General features: G+C 39.9%; 1 protein-coding gene across 2 annotated transcripts; it reads left to right on the top strand.

Moving 5' to 3' along the window:
• Positions 1 to 2,372: 2,372 nt before the first annotated feature.
• LOC5503253 (trichohyalin) lies at positions 2,373 to 21,546 on the top strand. Of its 2 annotated transcripts, XM_048721808.1 has the most exons (6): positions 2,373 to 2,593; positions 8,917 to 8,999; positions 9,172 to 12,010; positions 15,245 to 15,738; positions 17,991 to 18,128; positions 19,718 to 21,546. In XM_048721808.1, exons 3-6 carry the CDS (start codon positions 9,364 to 9,366, stop codon positions 21,296 to 21,298), a joined length of 4,860 nt encoding a protein of 1,619 aa, XP_048577765.1. In that variant the 5' UTR covers positions 2,373 to 2,593; positions 8,917 to 8,999; positions 9,172 to 9,363; the 3' UTR covers positions 21,299 to 21,546. The 2 variants fall into 2 exon arrangements, with proteins under 2 accessions (XP_048577765.1, XP_001624344.3); XM_001624294.3 differs by lacking the exon at positions 8,917 to 8,999.
• The last annotated feature ends 496 nt before the right edge of the window (positions 21,547 to 22,042 follow it).

Genomic DNA, 22,042 nt, shown 5'->3' with positions numbered 1-22,042 from the left:
CAGAGATTGGAAGCGTCTTTTATCCTTCTTTTTTATTGACAAATCTTTTGCCAACCCAACACGACCTTAGTAACAACTTTATCAAAGCAGCCTATTTGAAGTGTGGATAGGCGTTCATATTGTCAAGAAGTTAAAAAAGACAGCGCCATATATGCTATTTATACATTTGTATGTAATCTAAGGGCTCTCTGAATGAGTACTTTTGCTATTGTCACGAAAGATCGGCCATGATATGGTTTTCGAAGGAGAGAGGAAGAGTGGCCACTTCTTGGTTGCTCTGAAGATGCCCAACGCTCTTTTTCGTGGCTTTACATTCACATCCCCGTGACACTTTGACTAAGTATTTCATTGCCTTCTCGGCAAGGTAAAACTCTAGCCTCGTTCTGGTGCCTGGGAGAGCAGCTTCTTCACACTTTGGTGGTGGTTGTGGTGCGGTGATGGATCGGGTCTTGTTTTGTAATCTTAATGAAATTATGATTTATGGTAAGTATGTTATGCGACGACTTGTAGTCACAGTCATTAGATTCTCCCTTTGGCCTTTATTATTCTGTGAGATGATAAAGTATCATTTGGCATTAAATATCTCCCAGGAGTTTGTGCAATACCGAATTTATTAAGTAAAAGGGTAAAAAGAAGAAAAAAATGTATGTATGTTGCTTCTTTTTAAAATCAATATAAAATTCGCTAAAAATTCAAGCGTCGACTGAAAATCATAAGGGTTAACCACCTCTACCCCTTATTGAGCCTCTGAATAGTGTTCTGAGCAAATATAGTGAGTTTAGTTTAAAGGATTCAAAAAGCAGAGGTATGCTCATTTTCCTGTTTTTAGCCTCATGCTGGATCACAGGAGCCATTTTTAACACCTCTTTAAGTACCCCCCCCCCCCCCCCTAAAAAACGCTTTTCAGAATTGTCGACAAGTACTATTTGTTCCTTGGGATCTAATGAACACTAATAGACTATTCCCTTCTTCACGAAATGCCCACGGGAATTATCTAAAAGACTGTATGCGCCGCGACTATATGTTGCCTTTAACGCTTTTTGCTTTTTCTGTCCGTAGTTTTTCTTTCTCAAATATCTCTCAAAGCTCGCCACCAAAGAACTTATTAAATTTAAGTATTCTTTTTTGTTCTTTGTTCGGACTCTAATAATAAAAATTTGCTGAGGTATATATAGCTCTTGAGATGGCATTTTTGCCATCTTTCGCCTCTGATTTCAACGCTAGAGATTTTGATTCGTCTTTTTCTTGTTATTTCAAATTTCGTGGACGTCAATAATTCTCTTTCTATATTTTTTTCATTACTAGTGAAAAACATCTGGCCTCTGATTGGTAGCACGATAATTCATACTAGTGAAAGAAACCATCGACCAATAGGGAGCATTCTAACTTGTAAAAAGACCATTTCTATCCGACGAATTTTGGGCGAAGATCTCAGTGTGCAGATGATAAATATCAGTAAAAACGTTTTGTAACTCCTTTTGTACTAACTGTTGCTATGGGAACAAAATGGTCCCCCGCCGTTGCATCTTTTATTTAAACCAGTACGTGGGTATAAGAAAGAGGGGTAACAGTTTTCTAAATATAGGGGCCATGTTGAACTTCTTTCCGCTCACGTAATCATTAACTTTACATTTCTCTCGATGATTTGAATAATTTGTCCGTCGAATTCCACGTCATTAAAGGAGTATAGTGTTTTGAAAAGAGTATTTTGCTTTTCTCCTTTTTTGATTGTTACAAAAAAGTGCTTCAAGATGAAGAAAAACACAAAACAGCGGCGTCTGCTTTTTTTTCTATTTTTAACCATAGCCCCGATCGCAGAGTTCCTTTTTAGGAAACGTACCCACATGAGGAAAATAATTTCCTCCTCTAAATCATTCATCAAAATTCTTTATTTTGAAACACAACCTATCAATGTCACGCGCATTTCTCATACAAAAAAACTAGGAAATCTCCATTCGTTGATACTGTTTGCATGTGTGCTAATATTCGCTCGACCTTTACCTCTTTAACATCCACTGTTAGAACTAAATAGACTTTGATGAAGCGCGTGAGACAGAAATGAATATTTGTTTTATTTCCTGATTTCATTGTCTTAATCTACGTCGTCTGTATTGCAATAACTTCCTATGATATGCAAATTATGGGGTATGCTATCAGTTTCTCGAAATAATGATATTAAGAGTTTTATAAACTGAATGACATCTAAGTAAATGTCCTACGGGGTTTTCATTTCATCTCGTTTGACGAAAACTTCAAAACAAATTGTCTCTTGTTCCAAGCCTGCACCCACCTGTTTAAGTAAGAGATATCCGCCAATCGGCGTTGAGCGCACTTAATTTATATACGAAACGCTGCTCTCTTAAACATGTTTATGTTAAACATGGCAACGAGTCACTAGATTATTTGTTGAACTTATGTGAAGGATTGCTGGAAGACACAAGCTGTCAAAAGTGATCACGAAAACGAGATCACGAAAAAAAAAGTGTAAATTGGGAGATCTGCGATATCTGGAGAATTTCAGGAAGAGGGAATTTGTCAGCAGGAATTCTCCGAGACGAGCAATTTATCTTAGCGACGAAACTTGCTTTGACAGGTGAGTTATGCATGCAGAAAACTCTTTTACCGTTTAAATCAGCCCTTTCATATTCCTTAGATAGTATCACTGTACTTCACTCATGTAATGGCCTCTAAAATCTCTATAGAATTATGTCGGAATATAAAGATTTCTCTACCAAGATTTTGGAGAATTCGATTAAATGAATAAAGGTACTGGTTGCTTGGTGTGCGGCTAAGATCACGTCGAGAGAGGGTTAAGTTTCGCACTTCAACGGCGGGAGCCGTATAAATAGAATCAGCCAAAATCTAGAATATATGTAGATATGATGCTCGTGATAATTAAATATTTGACCCGGGCCAAGAGTTTCTTTGTCATTTTAGGATTTCCTATACCATTTGTTATCTGTGTTTATCTTCCTTCATTAACGATATGAATCCAACAAAAGGAAACGTTAAAAAAATGTCATTGATAAATTTTACAACAAACTGTTAAAAAACATGTATGCTGCTATCTGCTTTTCAATAATCTTTATTCTTTTGCTGATTGAGCTGCTTGAAGGAAATTGTAGTTTGGAGAAGGAATTTCCTTTCTAAAAAACCGAACGGCATAGTAATGGTTTCGCATGTTCCTGCTGTGGCCTGTTTAGTGCTGAAGGGCTGTGTTGAATTTGCGATGTCGCCCGTGCTTTTAGTTGCTATTCTATTCAATGGGTAACTAAATTTTCTTTTGAAGTAAAAGACCATACACCGTATTTTCCCAAGCATTACCAACATGTTTCTACAGGCGCGAGTGGCAAGTGGCTATTCTCGACCACCAAAAAGTGGTTTAATCACATGTCTATTATAATATCTCCTTCCAACAAATCCAAATCTATGTTAATCGTTTTAAAAAATCAATATAAACAAACATTTTGTAAGACATCGGAGATGTATTTTCTGTTTACTCTTATTTCTATGATAAAAAGATGAATCGAAAGATGTCAACAACACCTAAGCGCTTGTCGGCCTTGCCTTAATATTTAAAGACAGCTCAAAGTAGGCACAAAAAATATTTATTAAGCTTTGTTTACCGAATCAAGCTATGAAATATCACAAGACCTTCCACAAATCAGTTTTCCAGCACTTGATACTTGGCTAGGATGAAAAAATGGCGGCTGAGAGAGGTTCTTTAATTGCGGAGAGAGGTTGGATGAGAGTGCATGTGAATTATCAGAAGACGCCGAGTATTATAAGCCTTTTTAATTGTCCGTTAATAGAGCTATAGAAACCTAGTGCTTATGAAAAGCTGTGAGCCTTTTAATAGCGAGATCGCTAGATAGATATTCATCGATAGTGTGTTACCACTGTATAACAAAAGTTTTTGTCATTCGAAAAGCGCACAACTTTTTTTTACTCCTCGTACTGCATTATACAAGCTGCTAGAAAACCTTTTAACTGACATAGACGCAAATGTATATTTTGCTTCTTCCCGCAGTTGTTAGGGTTTCTAGAGAAACTCCAATTTTATCAGCGGATGGTTGATTTCGATCTAGAAGTACATAGTATACGGGAAATACCTGGAAACGTGGAAAAGGAAACTTTTGAATTGTGACGATAGATAAAACAGCTTTGTCAAATATGAATACGCGGCACTCAAAAGGCCGCTAACAGTCGATTGAAAATAAAGAAAATGATAGGCTCTTTAATAAAATTAATATTTTCGAGACCATGGTCTCTTCATACTTTTTCATTGGTCTTCAGCCCTGCATGGCCTAGATAACTTTTATTGGTATACCCTCAGCCTCCATGGCCTAGGTAACTTTTATTGGTATACCCTTAGCCTCCATGGCCTAGATAACTTTTATTGGTTTACCCTTAGCCTCCATGGTCTAGATAACTTTTATTGGTATACCCTCAGCCTCCATGGCCTAGGTAACTTTTATTGGTATACCCTCAGCCTCCATGGCCTAGGTAACTTTTATTGGTATACCCTCAGCCTCCATGGCCTAGGTAACTTTTATTGGTATACCCTTAGCCTCCATGGCCTAGATAACTTTTATTGGTATACCCTCAGCCTTCATGGCCTAGGTAACTTTTATTGGTATACCTTCATCCTCCATGGCCTAGGTAACTTTTATTGGTATACCTTCATCCTCCATGGCCTAGGTAACTTTTATTGGTATACCTTCATCCTCCATGGCCTAGATAACTTTTATTGGTATACCTTCATCCTCCATGGTCTAGATAACTTTTATTGGTATACCTTCATCCTCCATGGCCTAGATAACTTTTATTGGTATACCCTCATCCTCCATGGCCTAGATAACTTTTATTGGTATACCTTCATCCTCCATGGCCTAGGTAACTTTTATTGGTATACCTTCATCCTCCATGGCCTAGATAACTTTTATTGGTATACCTTCATCCTCCATGGCCTAGATAACATATAATTGGTATTAAAGGGCGGAGTGCAGACGTGCAATTGTCTGAGTGTTCGACAGTGAAATGTAAATGATATGCTTCTAGAACATTGATAAAACCGTCGTGATAAGAACTACAATTTGTTATTCTCTATTTGCACTGACAACAGGTGCATCAGCCAAATGGGGCTGTTTGTTTGGATATCAATCTCTATTCAGTGATTGGGTAGATGTTCTACCCTTTATTCGTATACAGTGAGAACTGGCTTGTTTTGGGAAGGTGGTCTCCACACATCTCGATTGCACATCCTTTGTACAAATTCTTCTTTGAAAAGAAAACCTTTTTGTTTTAAGTTAAGGGGGTATTTATCGAGTCTTTTTTTATCATAACGCCTTATTTTTTCCTGTTATGAATCTGGTTTGTGAACCACCTTTGAGACCATTCCACGATAGTCTCGATGTTCAGTTTTGTCACCAAGAGAGTCCACGTGGGATTCTACAGAATATGTTCCGTCTTCCTCTACAAAGTGTACGCCATGGGGTCCTGCACAACCAAAACTCACGACATATCCCTTTGGAGCTAGAAAGAACTTGCAACAAGTCAATCTGGCTGATATTACTTCGTCTTCATCTAGACTTTATAATCGTTTTATGACAAGGCAAATCAGCCTGTTTCTTGTCCTATTTTTTTTTTGTTAGTTTCTGGCTTTAATATACTTTTAATACCACGAGCCAAGAATCTTTCAGAAAAAAATGATTCATTTAGGTATTACGAATAGATAGACAAAACAGCTAGAACAGAATTTATTTTACGACTTCATTAATACCCTGTGGTTTCCATGGAAACGGTTATCTGTACGTATGTAACTGTTAAAAGATCGATCTTAACATGGCTTTGGTTGCTATAGAAATAGTTATTCTCATACATGTCCGAATTATCTTTTTTAAAAAAGGGAGTTATTTTTGGTAATCGTTAAGCCAGTAAATCTTTAACCGCGATAACCAAGAATCCATATTTTTCATTGGTACATGCTTGAGAGGCCAGACTTACTCCAAATGCGTTTCTTATCACGAAACTTGTTCACAATAAATTTGATAAAGGTAAACTTCAATTTTGTTTTGCTTAATTACACGACTCATTCTAGTCCACATTAGAATGTCCCGTACTGAAAATGAGCCTCATTTGCCTATGACAGCTTGGATTTTCGGTAAAAAAGCCTTCAGCGTTGCTATTAATCAAAGTATACTAAATAATTTAAAGAGAAGTCGGAAGTCTTAGCTAGCGAGGAAATGAAATTATCTCTGCATTACTTATTAGATTTCGCGACAAGTAAGCCATGTTTTGCTAATTGATTTATTTGAGATTGTACCATTTGGGGAACTTCAATTGGTAATCCTCGCTTCTGAAATTAGCCGAAGGCATCGAGCTGTTTTGCTCATTTGGAAAGGGACCCGAGAGAGACAGGCCTTCAAAAGCGCTTTCATATCAGAGGTTTGCTTTTATGTAGTTTTAATCACTAAAATATCATAGCGACCACGATATACTTTTTTCTTTTATTTCCACCTAAGATATAACAAATAATGCCTAGAGCACGACTCATTTGAGGATTTTTTTCTTATTCAAATATTAATTATACCCTTATTAACATTGCATAAAACTCATTGTAAAAGGCTATTTTGTAAAAAAAAAAAAACAGCATATATATATATTTCCCCTTTACCCCCTTTACCACCTCTTTTCGTGTTGGTGTTGATCACAAAGATGATATTCTCATCGAAGTTATAGTAGAAGTAGTAGAAGTTATAGTAAAAGGTTAACTATTGGAGTTTCTAGTTAAAATATTTTTTATCCTCGTCATTTAATCAATGCAATAAGCCTCTATTTTCATCCGCCGCACCATAAAAAGAGTAGTTTAAAAATATTGTTTTCGATTTGAGGCTAAATTAACTAAGAATACTTCATGTGAGCTCAAGCGGTAGAGATCGTTTGAGCGGTAGAGATCTTTAGAGCGGTAAAGATTTCTAGAGTGGTAGAGATCTTTAGAGCGGTAGAGATCGTAAGAGCGGTAGAGAGCGTTAGAGTGGTAGAGATCGTTAGAGCGGTAGAGAGAGCGGTAGAGACCGTTAGGGCGGTAGATATCTTTAGAACGGTAGAGATCGTTAGAGCGGTAGAGAGAGCGGAAGAGATCGTTAGAGTGGTAGAGAGAGCGGCAGAAATCGTTAGAGCGGTAGAGAGAGCGGTAGAGATCGTTAGGGCGGTAGAGATTTTAGAGTGATAGAGATCTTTAGAGCGGTAGAGATCGTAAGAGCGGTAGAGATCGTAAGGGCGTCAAAGATCTTTAGAGCGTTAGAGAGCGGTAGAGAGCGGTAGAGATCTTTAGGGCGGTAGACAGCGTTAGAGCGGTAGATATCGTTAGGGCGGTAGAGAGTGGTAGAGATCGTTAGAGCGGTAGAGATCATTAGGGCGTTAGAGATCTTTAAAGCGGTATAGATCGTTAGAGCGGTAGAGATCTTTAGAGCGGTAGAGATCGTAAGTGTGGTAGAGATCTTTAGAGCGTTAGAGATCTTTAGATCGTTAGAGATCGTTAGAGCGGTAGAGATCGTTTAAGCGGTAGAGATCGTTAGAGCGTTAGAGATCGTTAGGGCGGTAGAGATCTTTAGAGCGTTAGAAATCTATAGAGCGTTAGAGATCGTTAGAGCACCACCACGCTATTTAAGGTAGCAAGAAGGAGGTCGCTTAACACGCCTCTCCACAGTAGACATTTAAAACATTATATCCTTGTGTGAGCTGGTTAGCTACCTCGTAATAGTAGTTATATCAAATTTGCAACATATGCAGCGGAACCGCGTTAGCTTGAGGTAGAGAAAAAACAGCCCAGATTAGCAGGAAGTTTGATTTATCCGACTAGAAATGACTTGAATTAAGTCTCTAAGAAACTTGAAATCACTTGGAGTTAGCGGGGAGTTCGAGTTATCTGAGTTCCAGTTATCGGGGTTCCACTCTAGTTTGATGAAAATAGATTGCAACTCCGCTAGCTCGAACTCACTGCAAGCTCGAACTCACTGCAAGCTCGAACTCGAATAACTCGCACTTGTATCCATTGAAACATTAAAAACTAAGCTTTAATGAAATGATGTGCTTATATAAAATTTCCATAGTAAAATGTATCCATAGACATTTGTCTAAGACTGCTGCATAATTTAGACACAGCCTCGAGGTTCTCATACAAGTCTGTCGGGACTTCCTTCATTAGACACAGCCTCGAGGTTCTCATACAAGTCTGTCGGGACTTCCTTCATTAGACACAGCCTCGAGGTTCTCATACAAGTCTGTCGGGACTTCCTTCATTAGACACAGCCTCGAGGTTCTCATACAAGTCTGTCGGGACTTCCTTCATGTTGAAACGAAATAGCGACAATTAGTACGACAATTAGTTGGAATTCAAAACGCAAATTTCGCTTAAATAGGGCGTGAAATAAAAGTGCAATTGGCCACCCTTGTTTAATTTTTTTAGTTTGCGTCTCGTTAAGGGAGAATTAGATTATAATCATATTCGTCAAATGTAATTGAATAAGAAATACTCTAAGACACACTGAAGGACGTAAGGTGCATTCCTGACATTCACGGGTCAGTTTCCCTTCTTAGTTTCACTCTAAGGAAAATGTGCAGTTTTTTTAGGCTCTGGCGCTTTTAAAGTTGGCTTTCAAAGTTGTTAAGGTGCGATGAAATGTGATATCAAAACGTTTTGCCCTCCATTTCGAACAGCTGTTTACATAGTCAAGGGACGTAAACTAGACAAGCGTTTGCTTGTTTTCAATATATTCTTGTATACATTGGCAACATGGCTTACATGGTTAGTGTCATGTAAAAAAGCAGAATAATGAGGTAATATAGAAATCATAACATTTTTCGCCAATCATATTGTGATCTTGGACTCTTCTTGACTTCGAGTCATTCTAGTTCCTAGACCCTCCTCCGCTATTTTCGGCAGTCAGCATGATCGAAGGGCTTTGGGGACGAGAATGGAATTTGTGTGAGCTCAGGTAATGTGCCTCATGGCTGAATGCCATATAGACAAAAACCCCAATATAAACGATAAAAAACAACCCTTACACTGAACCTAGACCTCAGCCAACCATTTTATGGCGTGCTTCCCCCCTTTGTTGCTTTATCTATGAATAATACGAGATATGTGTTGTTATTTTTGTCTTCTAGGTGAAGCAAGCCTTGAGATAATCGCATTGCCCGCTTGTCTATAAGCATTTGACTGATCGCCTTTTTAAGACAACCCTACCACCACACAGCCAGAGCACTGCCATTAGACTGATCACTAAACTGAAGAAAATAACCTCAACGCCGAACACCTATGACAAATATAGACGATGACTTGATGTCGATATTATCATTATGCTGGAGCAGGAGGCTCATGTCGCCCCACTGACACAAGCAAACGTCCTGAAGCATCAATCGCAAATCATTCTAGACCAAGCCTCGACAGTTAAGCCGACTGGAAAAAAAAACGTCGTGGAGTTGGGCCGACATAGATCGGAGGGCGACGGCGAAAGTGCCAAAGCTATCCTCGACGAACATGGGAGAATGAACTCTGCTGACCCCGTGAGTGACGATAAACATTTTAGTAGAGCGTCTATTTGGAAAGAGGAGGAGAGAGGAGATAAAACTCAGGATGCGTCAGGAAAAAATCCCAACACAACCAGTATCGACGGGGAACATAACGCAGAGAAGAGAGAAGATGTTGAGAACGACAACACTCAAGGTGAATCAGGAGAAGGAACGAGAAAACACATTGATAATGGCGATGAGAGGAAAGACACGAATGATGACGATGAGACGAAACATGAAGATTTTAATGCCTCAGAAGAACATTCTCTAAAAACGAACAACGACGATAGCAAAGATAAAACAGGGAGAAAGAGCAATCAAGAGGCTCCCGCTAGTCAGGGTGTTTTAAAAAACAATACTACAGCTAACGAAGGCGATATCAATGCATCTGGTGACTTGAATGGTGAAGGCAATATAAATAAAGCCAATTTGACGGAGCAAGATGAAAGCACAAGCACAATTAAGGCTAACGAGGAAAATACTCAAACGAATTCTAATCCAACAAGTGCTGATAATAATGATGTTCAAAGTACGAAAAATAACGATGAGTCCGAGGCTAATCCACAAACGAGTGTTCAAGGGGACAAAGAAGACGATGTAAAACCTAAAAACTACGAAGGAAACGTTGAGGATCTGGGAGGTGTTCAGAAAAAGGATGAAAGTGTGAAAGATGAGGATGAAGAGGAAGAGAGTGAACAGGAAGAGGATAAATACGAGGAGAAAAAAGTAAAATATCTTACGTATGAGAGTAGTGATGAGCAAATGTACGATACTGATGACCTGAACGACGATGACACGCGAGGCGAATATGACGATTATGAAGAGATGCTACGTAAACAGATGGAAGAGGCTGAAACTCCGACAGAAAGCGAAAGTGAGGATGAGGAAAAACCCGAACACAAGCCAAGGGAAGATAGCGAGGACGTGACCTCAAGGACAAGTAGTGATTTTACATTGGCGACCGAAAGTGAGGAGGAGGAAGAAGAGGAGGAGGAGGAGGAGGAGGATGATGAGTTGATAGGCGACCCAGATGTTCTCGAGGCCTTAAAAACAGCTAAAGCACGCGAGAACGAAGATCTTTTGCTGCTTGCCGCTGATGCAGACGGTAATGAAGAAAGTGATTACACGATAACGGAAGACGAGGGCAGTGTAGTAAGCAGTATCCCTACTTTCTACGAGGGTGAACAGAAGTTGGAGGACGATGAAGATGAACCGACCAGTCGAACATCAACAGCACTGGATGAACAACCATCAGAGGACGCGGAAATGTCACGTGTGCAAAGCGAGAGTGAAGAGTTGTCAGACGACATAGGCAGCGATATAAGAACTCCCTCCATTCCTTTATTACAACAAAAGACAGTAGCTCGCCCTCCGACACGACTAGTTAGTGGCAAGTCCGCAACTCCGAGTCCTGAATCAGATTCCGAAAAGTTCGATGAATTTGAGGGAACTGTTTTCGATGTTGAAGATGCAAAATTTGAAGCAAGTCCCTCTCAGTCACGTGCTTATGCATCTAGCGCCCGCACTCCTCTCCATCCGATTAAAGCAAAATATGGACAGCGGTCTGCCAACTCACCCGGCCCTGATCAGAGAGGGAGACTGAGTGCATCATATGCACCTCTTCGTTGTCACGTGGCAACACCGTCAATACAAAGCAGGAAGAAAAGAACCACACGGATCTCTAATAATCAATCTAAGGTCTCTAAAATGACTGGCGTTTCTAAACAAAATCCCAGACCCAGGAGACCAAGACGAGAGAGACACGTTGAGGTTGATGATTTGAGCTCTGATGAGTGCGAAGCAGTGGAAAATCAAAATGAAATTAAGAAGAAAAAGCGCCGAAAAAAGAGCAGGAGGACCAGTAATACGCAGCCAAGCGATAGGCGGGCTACTAGTGACTCTGCGTTCTTCGAGAGTGGAACAGTAAGCAGAGAGCAAAGCTCGCCAAGCTTAGCTCCAAGCGACAGCCCGTACAGTGGCAACAGCTCAGGGGAGGATTGGGACATTTACTCGTCCGCACAACCTACAGCTGTACACGACCTTCCTGATGAGCCCTATGAAAACCGACCACCTTCTGATGATCAATGCCATTATAAGGAAAGACCACCCTCGTTAAGTCGAACCCCAGAGGTGGGTTCTGGTCATCGAACTCCATCCGCTGCTTCCTCGGGCTACTATCGTAGAACATCGCCGGTGGAAAGTCATCGATCTAACAGCACTGTCCAATCATTGGCCTCTTCTCGGTATACCGGACAGACATCGATTATTAGCAGGATTCGAGTGGTTAATAACAGGCCTTCATCGGTAGGTAGGAGACCATACTGGCCTGTTGATGGCCGACTGAGGAATTTACCGCCGCTAAAAGAGAGGAAGAGGCAGGAGGAGAAGGAGACACACTGGACCACAAAAATGATGGCATTGATCGAGAAGAGCGGTAAGCGGACACACCCTAAGAACAGATCCAGGGGGGACACACCCTTATCAGTAACGGATCCAGGGGGGCACACCCTTATCAGTAACGGATCCGGGGGACACACCCTAAGAACGGATCCAGGGGGGACACACCCTTATCAGTAACGGATCCAGGGGGGACACACCCTAAGAACGGATCCAGGGGGGACACTTCCTTATCAGTAACGGATCCAGGGCGGACACACCCTTATCAGTAACGGATCCAGGGGGACACACCCTAAGAACGGATCCAGGGGGGACACACCCTAAGAACGGATCCAGGGGGACACACCCTTATCAGTAACGGATCCAGGGGGACACACCCTTATCAGTAACGGATCCAGGGGGACACACCCTTATCAGTAACGGATCCAGGGGGACACACCCTAAGAACGGATCCAGGGGGGGCACACCCTTATCAGTAACGGATCCAGGGGGGACACACCCTGAGAACGGATCCAGGGGGACACACCCTAAGAACGGATCCAGGGGGGACACACCCTTATCAGTAACGGATCCAGGGGGGACACACCCTTATCAGTAACGGATCCAGGGGGGACACACCCTTATCAGTAACGGATCCAGGGGGACACACCCTTATCAGTAACGGATCCAGGGGGGACACACCCTTATCAGTAACGGATCCAGGGGCTAGGGTAATAGGGTACACCCTTATAAGTGACGAAGGACTCAGTGAGGGATTCTTGGCGGGTGGGTGTCCAGCGTATCAGTATATAAAATCTCAAAATTACCCTCAGCGTTATGCAATATAAATAAATTCCATCCCCTAGCGACGATGAAGATGTCGTTAGAGCACAAACATATTTAACCTTTCTTTGTTAAACAATCTTTCGTGTTTTAAATTTTCTGAGTACAAAAGTGTAAGTGCCCATTTAAAAATAGCACAGCCCGATTCCATATCAGCTAAAAGTGCATTAAGAGTGTGATACCGCCTGGTGAGTTGGTAAAGTCTTTCCTCTCTCTGTATGGGTTAACAACTATACGCTTAAACAAAAACGCTTTCGTCTTTTGCCCTCTTCACTTGTGTACGAATCGTAATGTTAACCTCTGATTACTGTTTTATTTAATAGCCAGGGCCGGGTTCCTAGAAAGCAGGTTAACGCTAACCCAGGGATAAAAGCCATTTTTATCCAATCAAAAGTCGAGATAGACGTATTTATGGTTAGTGCTAACCTGCTTTCTAGGAACCGGCGCCAGGTAGTTTTTCTTATGAAATGTCATTATGAATGTCGAGGTGTTTATTACTCGTCTTTTAACAAATACCGATACAATGAATGTTTCGGTGTAGATTTTGTTGCAATAAATAATATAAAATTTACGGCTTTTGTGATGATTATAAAAAATTATGAAGAGTAAATTTCCTTATTTTTGCAAAGGTTCGAAGACAAATCGAGCTCCTCGACGTTTTGAGTTGAATAAAAAAAGTGGCGCCGCAAAAACAGACATAAAAAGAGAGAAAACAAAGCCGTTAGTAGGCCCCGTATATGAATATATTTTCTGACTCTGGTCCGATGTCCCAAATAATAAATTGAAAGGGTTTTTTTTCTTAAATAAAATTTCTACCTTTTTTCTTCAAAGAAAATTCTTCCTTTTTCCCTTAAAAAGTTCTACCCCCCCACAGAAGCCGTACTTCTTCAAAAGAAAATCCTTCACAAGAAAACACAAACCTCCCACTTCTCTTCCGAATTAGCAATTCCCGCGCAGACGGTGTTTTGCTTTTCGGTCAGCGGCGTTCGTGCGCGTTGCTATGTTCAGCTGTTTTTGACAACAAGCCTATGACGTCACAAACACAGCTCACTGTGGAATATTAGACAAAAACGCCATGTTTCTATTCGAACGTACCAACTGCAAGTAGTCCTTATTTCATCTTGATTGCTCGTAATAGCATCTAAGGCGTTTACTCCTTATGTATTTAGTCCTCTAGTTTGTTGTTATGACCGTAGAACTTCAGAATTCACTTGGAAAGATCGGCTTTGATTCGGGCTTCGATCTCGCAGATGACAAGGAATTTTACCTCGAGGAGAATGGAGCGATAACTACTAAAAAATCTATGAGTATAAAACCTACGTTGCCTTTATCGACTAGGAAGGAACTGTTGGATACTAAGGAAGATATGGCTTCGCGTTATTCGGACGATTACGATAGTTATGAGGACGATTTCGATACTCCAACACCGCAGAGAAGCGGTTCGATAACCACACGCCGTACGCGCAAAGGCTTCAGTCGAAATGAGAGTATCACGAATTATACCCCAAGTCCACCAAGGACTAAGCGAAACACTCATGCCGCTAAATCACGAAGAGACTCGCTGGCGTCTTATCGGAGCTCGTATGGAGCTAGCAGAGGTAAAACGACCACAATTAGGACTAAAACGCGAGAGGCTTTTCTGTTTGGTGTGCATAGCTACAGGCTACGCTACTTGTCACAATAATTTAATAAGAGATAAAAAATCTTGTCAATATTTACACAAATTTCAATGATCTACCAGTATCAAAGATACTTCAGTATTATTTGAAAAAGTAACCAAATTGTCAGGGTGAAACAGAGGTGGGGAAATGTTGTGCGATGTTGCGAAGAATTCCTATTTTTTAATTTGTGAAGAAATGAGAAATATAGACGTCACTGGACTTGTATTAAAAAAATTGTAAATATATGTATCTTTATTTTGGTAGACATTTTTTCTGACCATTAAGGGTATTTAGTTATTTGTTGTAGAGAGGTCTTTCCCTCAGGTTTAGTTAACTGAAGCACAACCACCTTCCTGCTGGTAATTCCACTTGTTTTATAAACACACCCATTAACACGATAGAAACTAAACTGGACGGTTAACAAACACATCTGTTTATCCTAGAAAATAAGTAATATAAGCACTAAAATAGGTTATTATTTTTCCAAAGCAAGGCAATATGTAGAGCTATACATCAATATTTTTCATTGCCTACAACTGTACGTCTACAGAGGTCTGTATGGGGATGTTTTGTGTAGCATCTCCAAGTTTTTGTTGTTGTTTTCAAGAATTTTGGACACATATTTCAGTGCAAATGTTTATTACTGTATTTGACACTACTGTACCTTGTATTTGTGAGAGTTTAGTTGTTTTTTTTCCAGGCTAACAAGGCCTGCATTTAGTTAAGTTAAGCCTGTGTGTATGTTTATTTCATAAGCCTTTTTTTGATGTATTCTTTTTGATTTACAGCACAAACAAAACAAAAAACAAAGAATAAGAAATCTCTATCAGCCGACTCACAACCTTTGCAAGTGTCAACTGTTGTACAGCGAGCACTCTCTGCTAACAGGAAAAGGGTGACCAAACTCCACAACACAGTTGAAGAACTTCAGCAAGAGGTTGATGATCTTCGCAAGGAGAACAGAATGCTTAAGAAAGTAAACATGAGACAGGAGAGAGATTTACGACATGTTGATCAAGAAGAAGCAGCTTTACCCATGCTACTGCAGCGACACAGTGCTGAAATGAGGACACTTCGCGAGCGCTTGAAGCGCAACAAGCAGGATTTGATCAGAAAAGAGAAAGAAGCACATGACCATGACGCAGAGATTAATATATTACGGGACAAACTCAGCCACTTCAAGCAGCTGGCTAATAATAAGAAACTTGAAGAGCGTGAAAAATTAGCTCAAAGACTGGAAAGAGTTGAACAGGAAATGGCTGCTAAGGATAAAAAGATATCTGTAAGTATATCCCATTGTTGTCATATGTGGGTACAATAGGGGCCGTATATTCCATTGTTGTCATATGTGGGTGCAATAGGGGCCGTATATCCCATTGTTGTCACATGTGGGTACAATAGGGGCCGTATATCCCATTGTTGTCATATGTGGGTACAATAGGAGCCGTATATCCCATTGTTGTCATATGTGGGTACAATAGGGGCTGTATATCCCATTGTTGTCATATGTGGGTGCAATGCAGGACACACAATCAATCATTTCGGCAAAGAAATATTAAAAGAAACTAGACGTGCCCTAAGTACTGGTCTAGAGTAACACAAGTACTACAGTACTGGTCTAGAGTAACACAAGTACTACAGTACTAGTCTAGAGTAACACAAGTACTACAGTACTGGTCTAGAGTAACACAAGTCCTACAGTACTGGTCTAGAGTAACACAAGTCCTACAGTACTAGTCTAGAGTAACACAAGTACTACAGTACTAGTCTAGAGTAACACAAGTACTACAGTACTAGTCTAGAGTAACACAAGTACTACAGTACTAGTCTAGAGTAACACAAGTACTACAGTACTGGTCTAGAGTAACACAAGTACTACAGTACTAGTCTAGAGTAACACAAGTACTACAGTACTGGTCTAGAGTAACACAAGTACTACAGTACTGGTCTAGAGTAACACAAGTACTACAGTACTGGTCTAGAGTAACACAAGTACTACAGTACTGGTCTAGAGTAACACAAGTACTACAGTACTAGTCTAGAGTAACACAAGTACTACAGTACTAGTCTAGAGTAAGACAAGTACTACAGTACTGGTCTAGAGTAACACAAGTACTACAGTACTGGTCTAGAGTAACACAAGTACTACAGTACTGGTCTAGAGTAACACAAGTACTACAGTACTAGTCTAGAGTAACACAAGTACTACAGTACTGGTCTAGAGTAACACAAGTACTACAGTACTGGTCTAGAGTAACACAAGTACTACAGTACTAGTCTAGAGTAACACAAGTACTACAGTACTGGTCTAGAGTAACACAAGTACTACAGTACTAGTCTAGAGTAACACAAGTACTACAGTACTGGTCTAGAGTAACACAAGTACTACAGTACTGGTCTAGAGTAACACAAGTACTACAGTACTAGTCTAGACTAACACAAGTACTACAGTACTGGTCTAGAGTAACACAAGTACTACAGTACTAGTCTAGAGTAACACAAGTACTACAGTACTAGTCTAGAGTAACACAAGTACTACAGTACTAGTCTAGAGTAACACAAGTACTACAGTACTGGTCTCAAAAATAAAAAAAAAAACTGGGATAAATAATGCAGTAAAGTCATTCTAATATTGAGGAATACATAAGGAGAGGGAATTTTGAGTTAGCAGGGTGGAATACTGTATGTGTACTTTGAGTTATCAGTTGTCCAAATCCAGATCAAGTCTGTATTGCTAACAGACTTTCAAATATTTACTAATTCCTGATAATAAATTGTAGCCTTGATATAAAATCTATTTCCCACCCAACCTTCTGGCTTTCTATACAATCTTGAAGAAGCTTTTTATTTGGTAAGTCCACATAATGGAAATAGAAAATTAACAATGGTGATCTAACTGTTATTCATAGCAGATTGAGTAGAAGCAACATTTGAATAATTGGATTTTTTCATGTATTCTTATAGACCAATTTAGTGGGTGAAGTAAAAACAAAGATAGGCTTTTAGAATTATTTGACCATCATTTACTTGTTGCTATGCATACAGTAGTTAAATACAGTAATGTGTATAATAGTTAAATACAGACAAGTTAGAATAAAGGATTTGGGGTTGTTTGCTTTTATTTGTTGTTTTGAAAACTGTTTTAACCTTGATCTATATTATATGCAAGAGGTTTGATTAATTTCCATGCAAGGATATTTTTTGTTAATATATGCAGACATCTAAGGAAATTAGAAATCTTAAGCTTCAAATAAGAAAACTCCTCCTTTGTCAGGTGTTGTGACGTTTTTTTACATACTCTATTTTTGTCATCGAAGATAAATGTGATAGATGGATAGATATGTGTTTTGTTGTACCTTTCCATTCTCTTAATTGAGAAAAATATGAATTCGTGAATTGCCAAGTTTTTAATAAACCTAAACCATTTATTGTTAGGAAACTCATTCCTAATATACTGTATTTACTGTAACAAGTGTGTTATATACATATGCAAATATTTCTTACATTTTATTCTTTCCTTAATGTGTTCACTAGGAGTTGCAAAAGACCATCAATATGTCAGAAAAGGCAAGACAGAGAGAGCTCAAGGAACACCGTAACCGGTACAAAAACGCCAAGGAGGAGCTCAAAAAAGTCCAGGACGATTTTGCAGCGCTGAGACAGAAACTCCAGGTGGGTGCTTCCCTTGGTACGCTATAGAATAAGTATAATATACTATACAATAAGTATATTCTACAAGCTGTAGAATAACTAGGTGGTCTGACTAGAAAAACTACAGACAAGCTATACAATAACTAGGTGGTAGGACTAGAAAGACTACAGACAAGCTATACAATAACTAGGTGGTATGACTAGAGAGACTACAGACAAGCTGTAGAATAACTAGGTGGTCTGACTAGAAAGACTACAGACAAGCTATACAATAACTAGGTGGTAGGACTAGAAAGACTACAGACAAGCTATACAATAACTAGGTGGTATGACTAGAGAGACTACAGACAAGCTGTAGAATAACTAGGTGGTCTGACTAGAAAGACTACAGACAAGCTATACAATAACTAGGTGGTAGGACTAGAAAGACTACAGACAAGCTATACAATAACTAGGTGGTATGACTAGAGAGACTACAGACAAGCTGTAGAATAACTAGGTGGTCTGACTAGAAAGACTACAGACAAGCTATACAATAACTAGGTGGTAGGACTAGAAAGACTACAGACAAGCTATACAATAACTAGGTGGTAGGACTAGAAAGACTACAGACAAGCTGTAGAATAACTAGGTGGTAGGACTAGAAAGACTACAGACAAGCTATACAATAACTAGGTGGTAGGACTAGAAAGACTACAGACAAGCTGTAGAATAACTAGGTGGTAGGACTAAAAAGACTACAGACAAGCTATACAATAACTAGGTGGTAGGACTAGAAAGACTACAGACAAGCTGTAGAATAACTAGGTGGTAAGACTTGCAAAGCTGCAGACTGTGAAAACAGAGTAGTTTGGAGTATTACCCCTTCCTCCTCCTTCAAACCGAGTCGTTAAACGTACCAGTTCAACCCTGTAATTATCAAGTTTTTTAAAACTTAAAGCTTATAATTATTCGTTTTCCATTCTGTAAATAATTATTAATCTTTTTATACGGAACGGTATAAATCATCTTCTCTAGAAGTCTTTGGTCGATTACCTGTGTGGAATAAGCCACTCTGACCTTCCAGTTGATTTTACTTTTGAACGACATTTTTTTTCTTTTTCGCGAACGATTTAAAATGTTAAAGACCTGTAAGAATATATATTTTACCCCGTCGTCTTTCAATAATTGTGCTGCAAATGGAAATTTGTGTAAATCTTAGTAGTGTTTCGCTTCTCTCGTTAATTAAAAGACGACAATAGATATTTTTAAACCGAAGTTCATGCATTTCAATTGAAAAGCGTCAATTTTATTTACTTTGTATTTCACTTTGCAGTATTTTCTAATTGATTCCTTTTCTACAAACTTTTTTGTGTATAAATGGAGAAAACTTATTATTTGCAATATATTTAAACACTCGTAGAGGAAAAGAAAATAATACAAATGCAAAATTTTAAAATTGCCAATTTTCATATCCGTGAATTTTTTTTAGATATTCCATTCTTCTGACAGTCTGTTCTTATTGATTTTAATTTTTGGTGTCGTAGGCAACATAAAGGCTTTCAGTCATTCATAATTAATGATAGCATCGTTTGCAGACTGTAAATAGTTTTTCTTCTCTGTTTTCACAGGAGAAAGAAAAACAGCTAGAACAGACAAATATTTATCATCAGCAAATACAGCGTGGGAAGAAAAAAGGAGAAATTTTGGCGCTCCCTGCTAGCTCAGAGGCCCCACAAACAGTGGCTGATCACGAAAGATTGACGAACTGCGCCGAACGTAAGCCGAACAACGTACATAGTATTCTCGAGGAAAACGAAATGTTGTCGGACCGTTCCGAACACAAGCCAAAATCCTTCTTCATGACTCATGCACCTAGCGATACGGCGTCTGTTGCCACTGAAGTACCGAGCATGCGCAGTAGTGATAAGGAAACCGTGAGGTCTGATGGGAAAGATGTGGACGATAGCGGAAGTCTTGAGCTACGCAGACAGCGAGAAGAGGCGAGAAGGCTAGAGGAACAGAGACGGCGAGAAGAGGAAGAGAGGACCAGAAGAGAGAAGGAGGAGGCGCAGAGGAGGGAGGAAGAGGAAGCGCTGATGAAAAGAGAAGAGGAAGAGCGTAGGGATGCGGAGAGAAAACGGGAGGCGGAAAGGAAAATTAGAGAGGAAGAGGAAGCGAGACTTAGAAAGCAGAAAGATGAGGAGGATGAGCGGACAAGAAGGGAAAAGGAGCAAGCAGAACGAAAGTTCGAGGAGGATGATGAAGCACGCAGAAAAAAGGACCTCCTTCTTGCAAGAATGCGAGCTATCGATAATCAGCAGAAACCAAACGGCATCATCGACGAGGGGCTTGACTTCTCATCAAAACAAACCAAACCGAAGAAAACACCGATATTCCTCCAGGGATCTATAGATAAACCCAAGCCTCCGGAAGAGCCAAAGAAAAAAAATGAAAACGAACTATTAACCGAAAACAATCGGAAAATGTCCGGTGCAAGTTCCACTCGGTCCAAACACAGTGTTTCTTACGATTTTAAAGAAAGTGTTCAGAACTTGCATCATGGGCTGCCTGCTCACCCTTCCGAACAGCACTTCCGGTTATCAAGTAGTAAGAAAAGCGTCCAAGATGACGACTTGAGTTTCGGTTCTTATAAACCTTCACTGGGAAGACGAGAGGAGCCAGCTTATAACCCATCGTTTGCTAGCGAACCGAGCAAGCCCGCTAGGAGAACGAGTGGTCTAGACTTTGGTCGAGACAAACTAGCTAAGGAGGCTTCGGTAGAAAAAGATGATCCAGTATTCGGTGGGTACCAGCCAACCTTTGCAAACAAACCTAATAAGGAACCAAAGTCGCAGCGAGATGATACCGATGATATCTTCGGCGCTGTTCGGAGACAGCCGAGGAGACCTCGAGGGGAAGCGACAAATCGGACGGCAGCGTTCGGTGACGATCTCTTCAGCGACGGCAAACCCGATAAGAACGATGAACCTTTATTCGGAAATGACGGGATTTCTGGTCCAACCCCTAAGGTTGCAAAGGGCAGTTATCCTTGGGAGAATAAAGTCAGTGTGGCTAGTAAGAAAGAGGACGATAGCTTGTTGCCGAGGAGAAAAAAAATACAGGGTTTCGGACAGGGGGCCGAGACGAGAGCTGTGGGGAACGCACTAAATGACACCCTAGAGGATGATATTGAAGAAGTCATATTATAGATCTAAGAAATCTTTATTGTTGAATTTTTGTCGTTTTTTTTGTCTGAAATCGTCAACTTTTTTAGATCTTTATATAAAATAACAAATCCTGTACAAAGTGTGCATATATTTATATGTATAAAAAAGTCTGGACAAAAAGCCATACACAGAGTGTCTATGTACTCTATGTACTATGTACTGAAATAATTGAAACATGAAGTTTTCATTATTTTATCTTGACGAAAATTAAAACCAACTTGATATATAGAGCCGCAATGTGTATTTATCCTTTTCTTTTCAACCCAATTATCGATGATGCAGATATGCCCTTAGGCATCTTCGAAATATTGGGGAGGGGGCGATACAGAAATATTAAGACGATATTTGCGGGGGGGACATGATATAGAAACATCAAGAAGATATTTCCGGGGGAGGGGCATGATATAGAAACATCAAGAAGATATTTTCTGGGGAGGGGCATGATATAGAAACATCAAGAAGATATTTGCCGGGGGACATGATATAGAAACATCAAGAAGATATTTGCGGGGGGGCATGATATAGAAACATCAAGACGATATTTGCGGGGGGGGAGCATGATATAGAAACATCAAGAAGATATTTGCGGGGGGGCATGATATAAAAGCATCAAGACGATATTTGCGGGGGGCATGATATAGAAACATCAAGACGATATTTGCGGGGGGGGGCATGATATAGAAACATCAAGAAGATATTTGCGAGGGTGGCATGATATAGAAACAT

This window comes from Nematostella vectensis, chromosome 14 (assembly GCF_932526225.1).
Source record: "Nematostella vectensis chromosome 14, jaNemVect1.1, whole genome shotgun sequence".
In the NCBI taxonomy this organism is placed as follows: Eukaryota; Metazoa; Cnidaria; class Anthozoa; order Actiniaria; family Edwardsiidae; genus Nematostella; species Nematostella vectensis.
Note: the sequence above shows the minus strand (reverse complement) of the source record. Positions and strands in the feature narration are given on the sequence as shown.

Excerpts from the sequence above, each read along its gene's own strand:
- LOC5503253 (XM_001624294.3), top strand. The coding sequence starts at position 9,364 with ATGCTGGAGCAGGAGGCTCATGTCGCCCCACTGACACAAGCAAACGTC. Across the intron at positions 15,739-17,990 it reads CTAAGGATAAAAAGATATCT|GAGTTGCAAAAGACCATCAA; the intron begins GTAAGTATATCC and ends TGTGTTCACTAG. Across the intron at positions 18,129-19,717 it reads CGCTGAGACAGAAACTCCAG|GAGAAAGAAAAACAGCTAGA; the intron begins GTGGGTGCTTCC and ends CTGTTTTCACAG.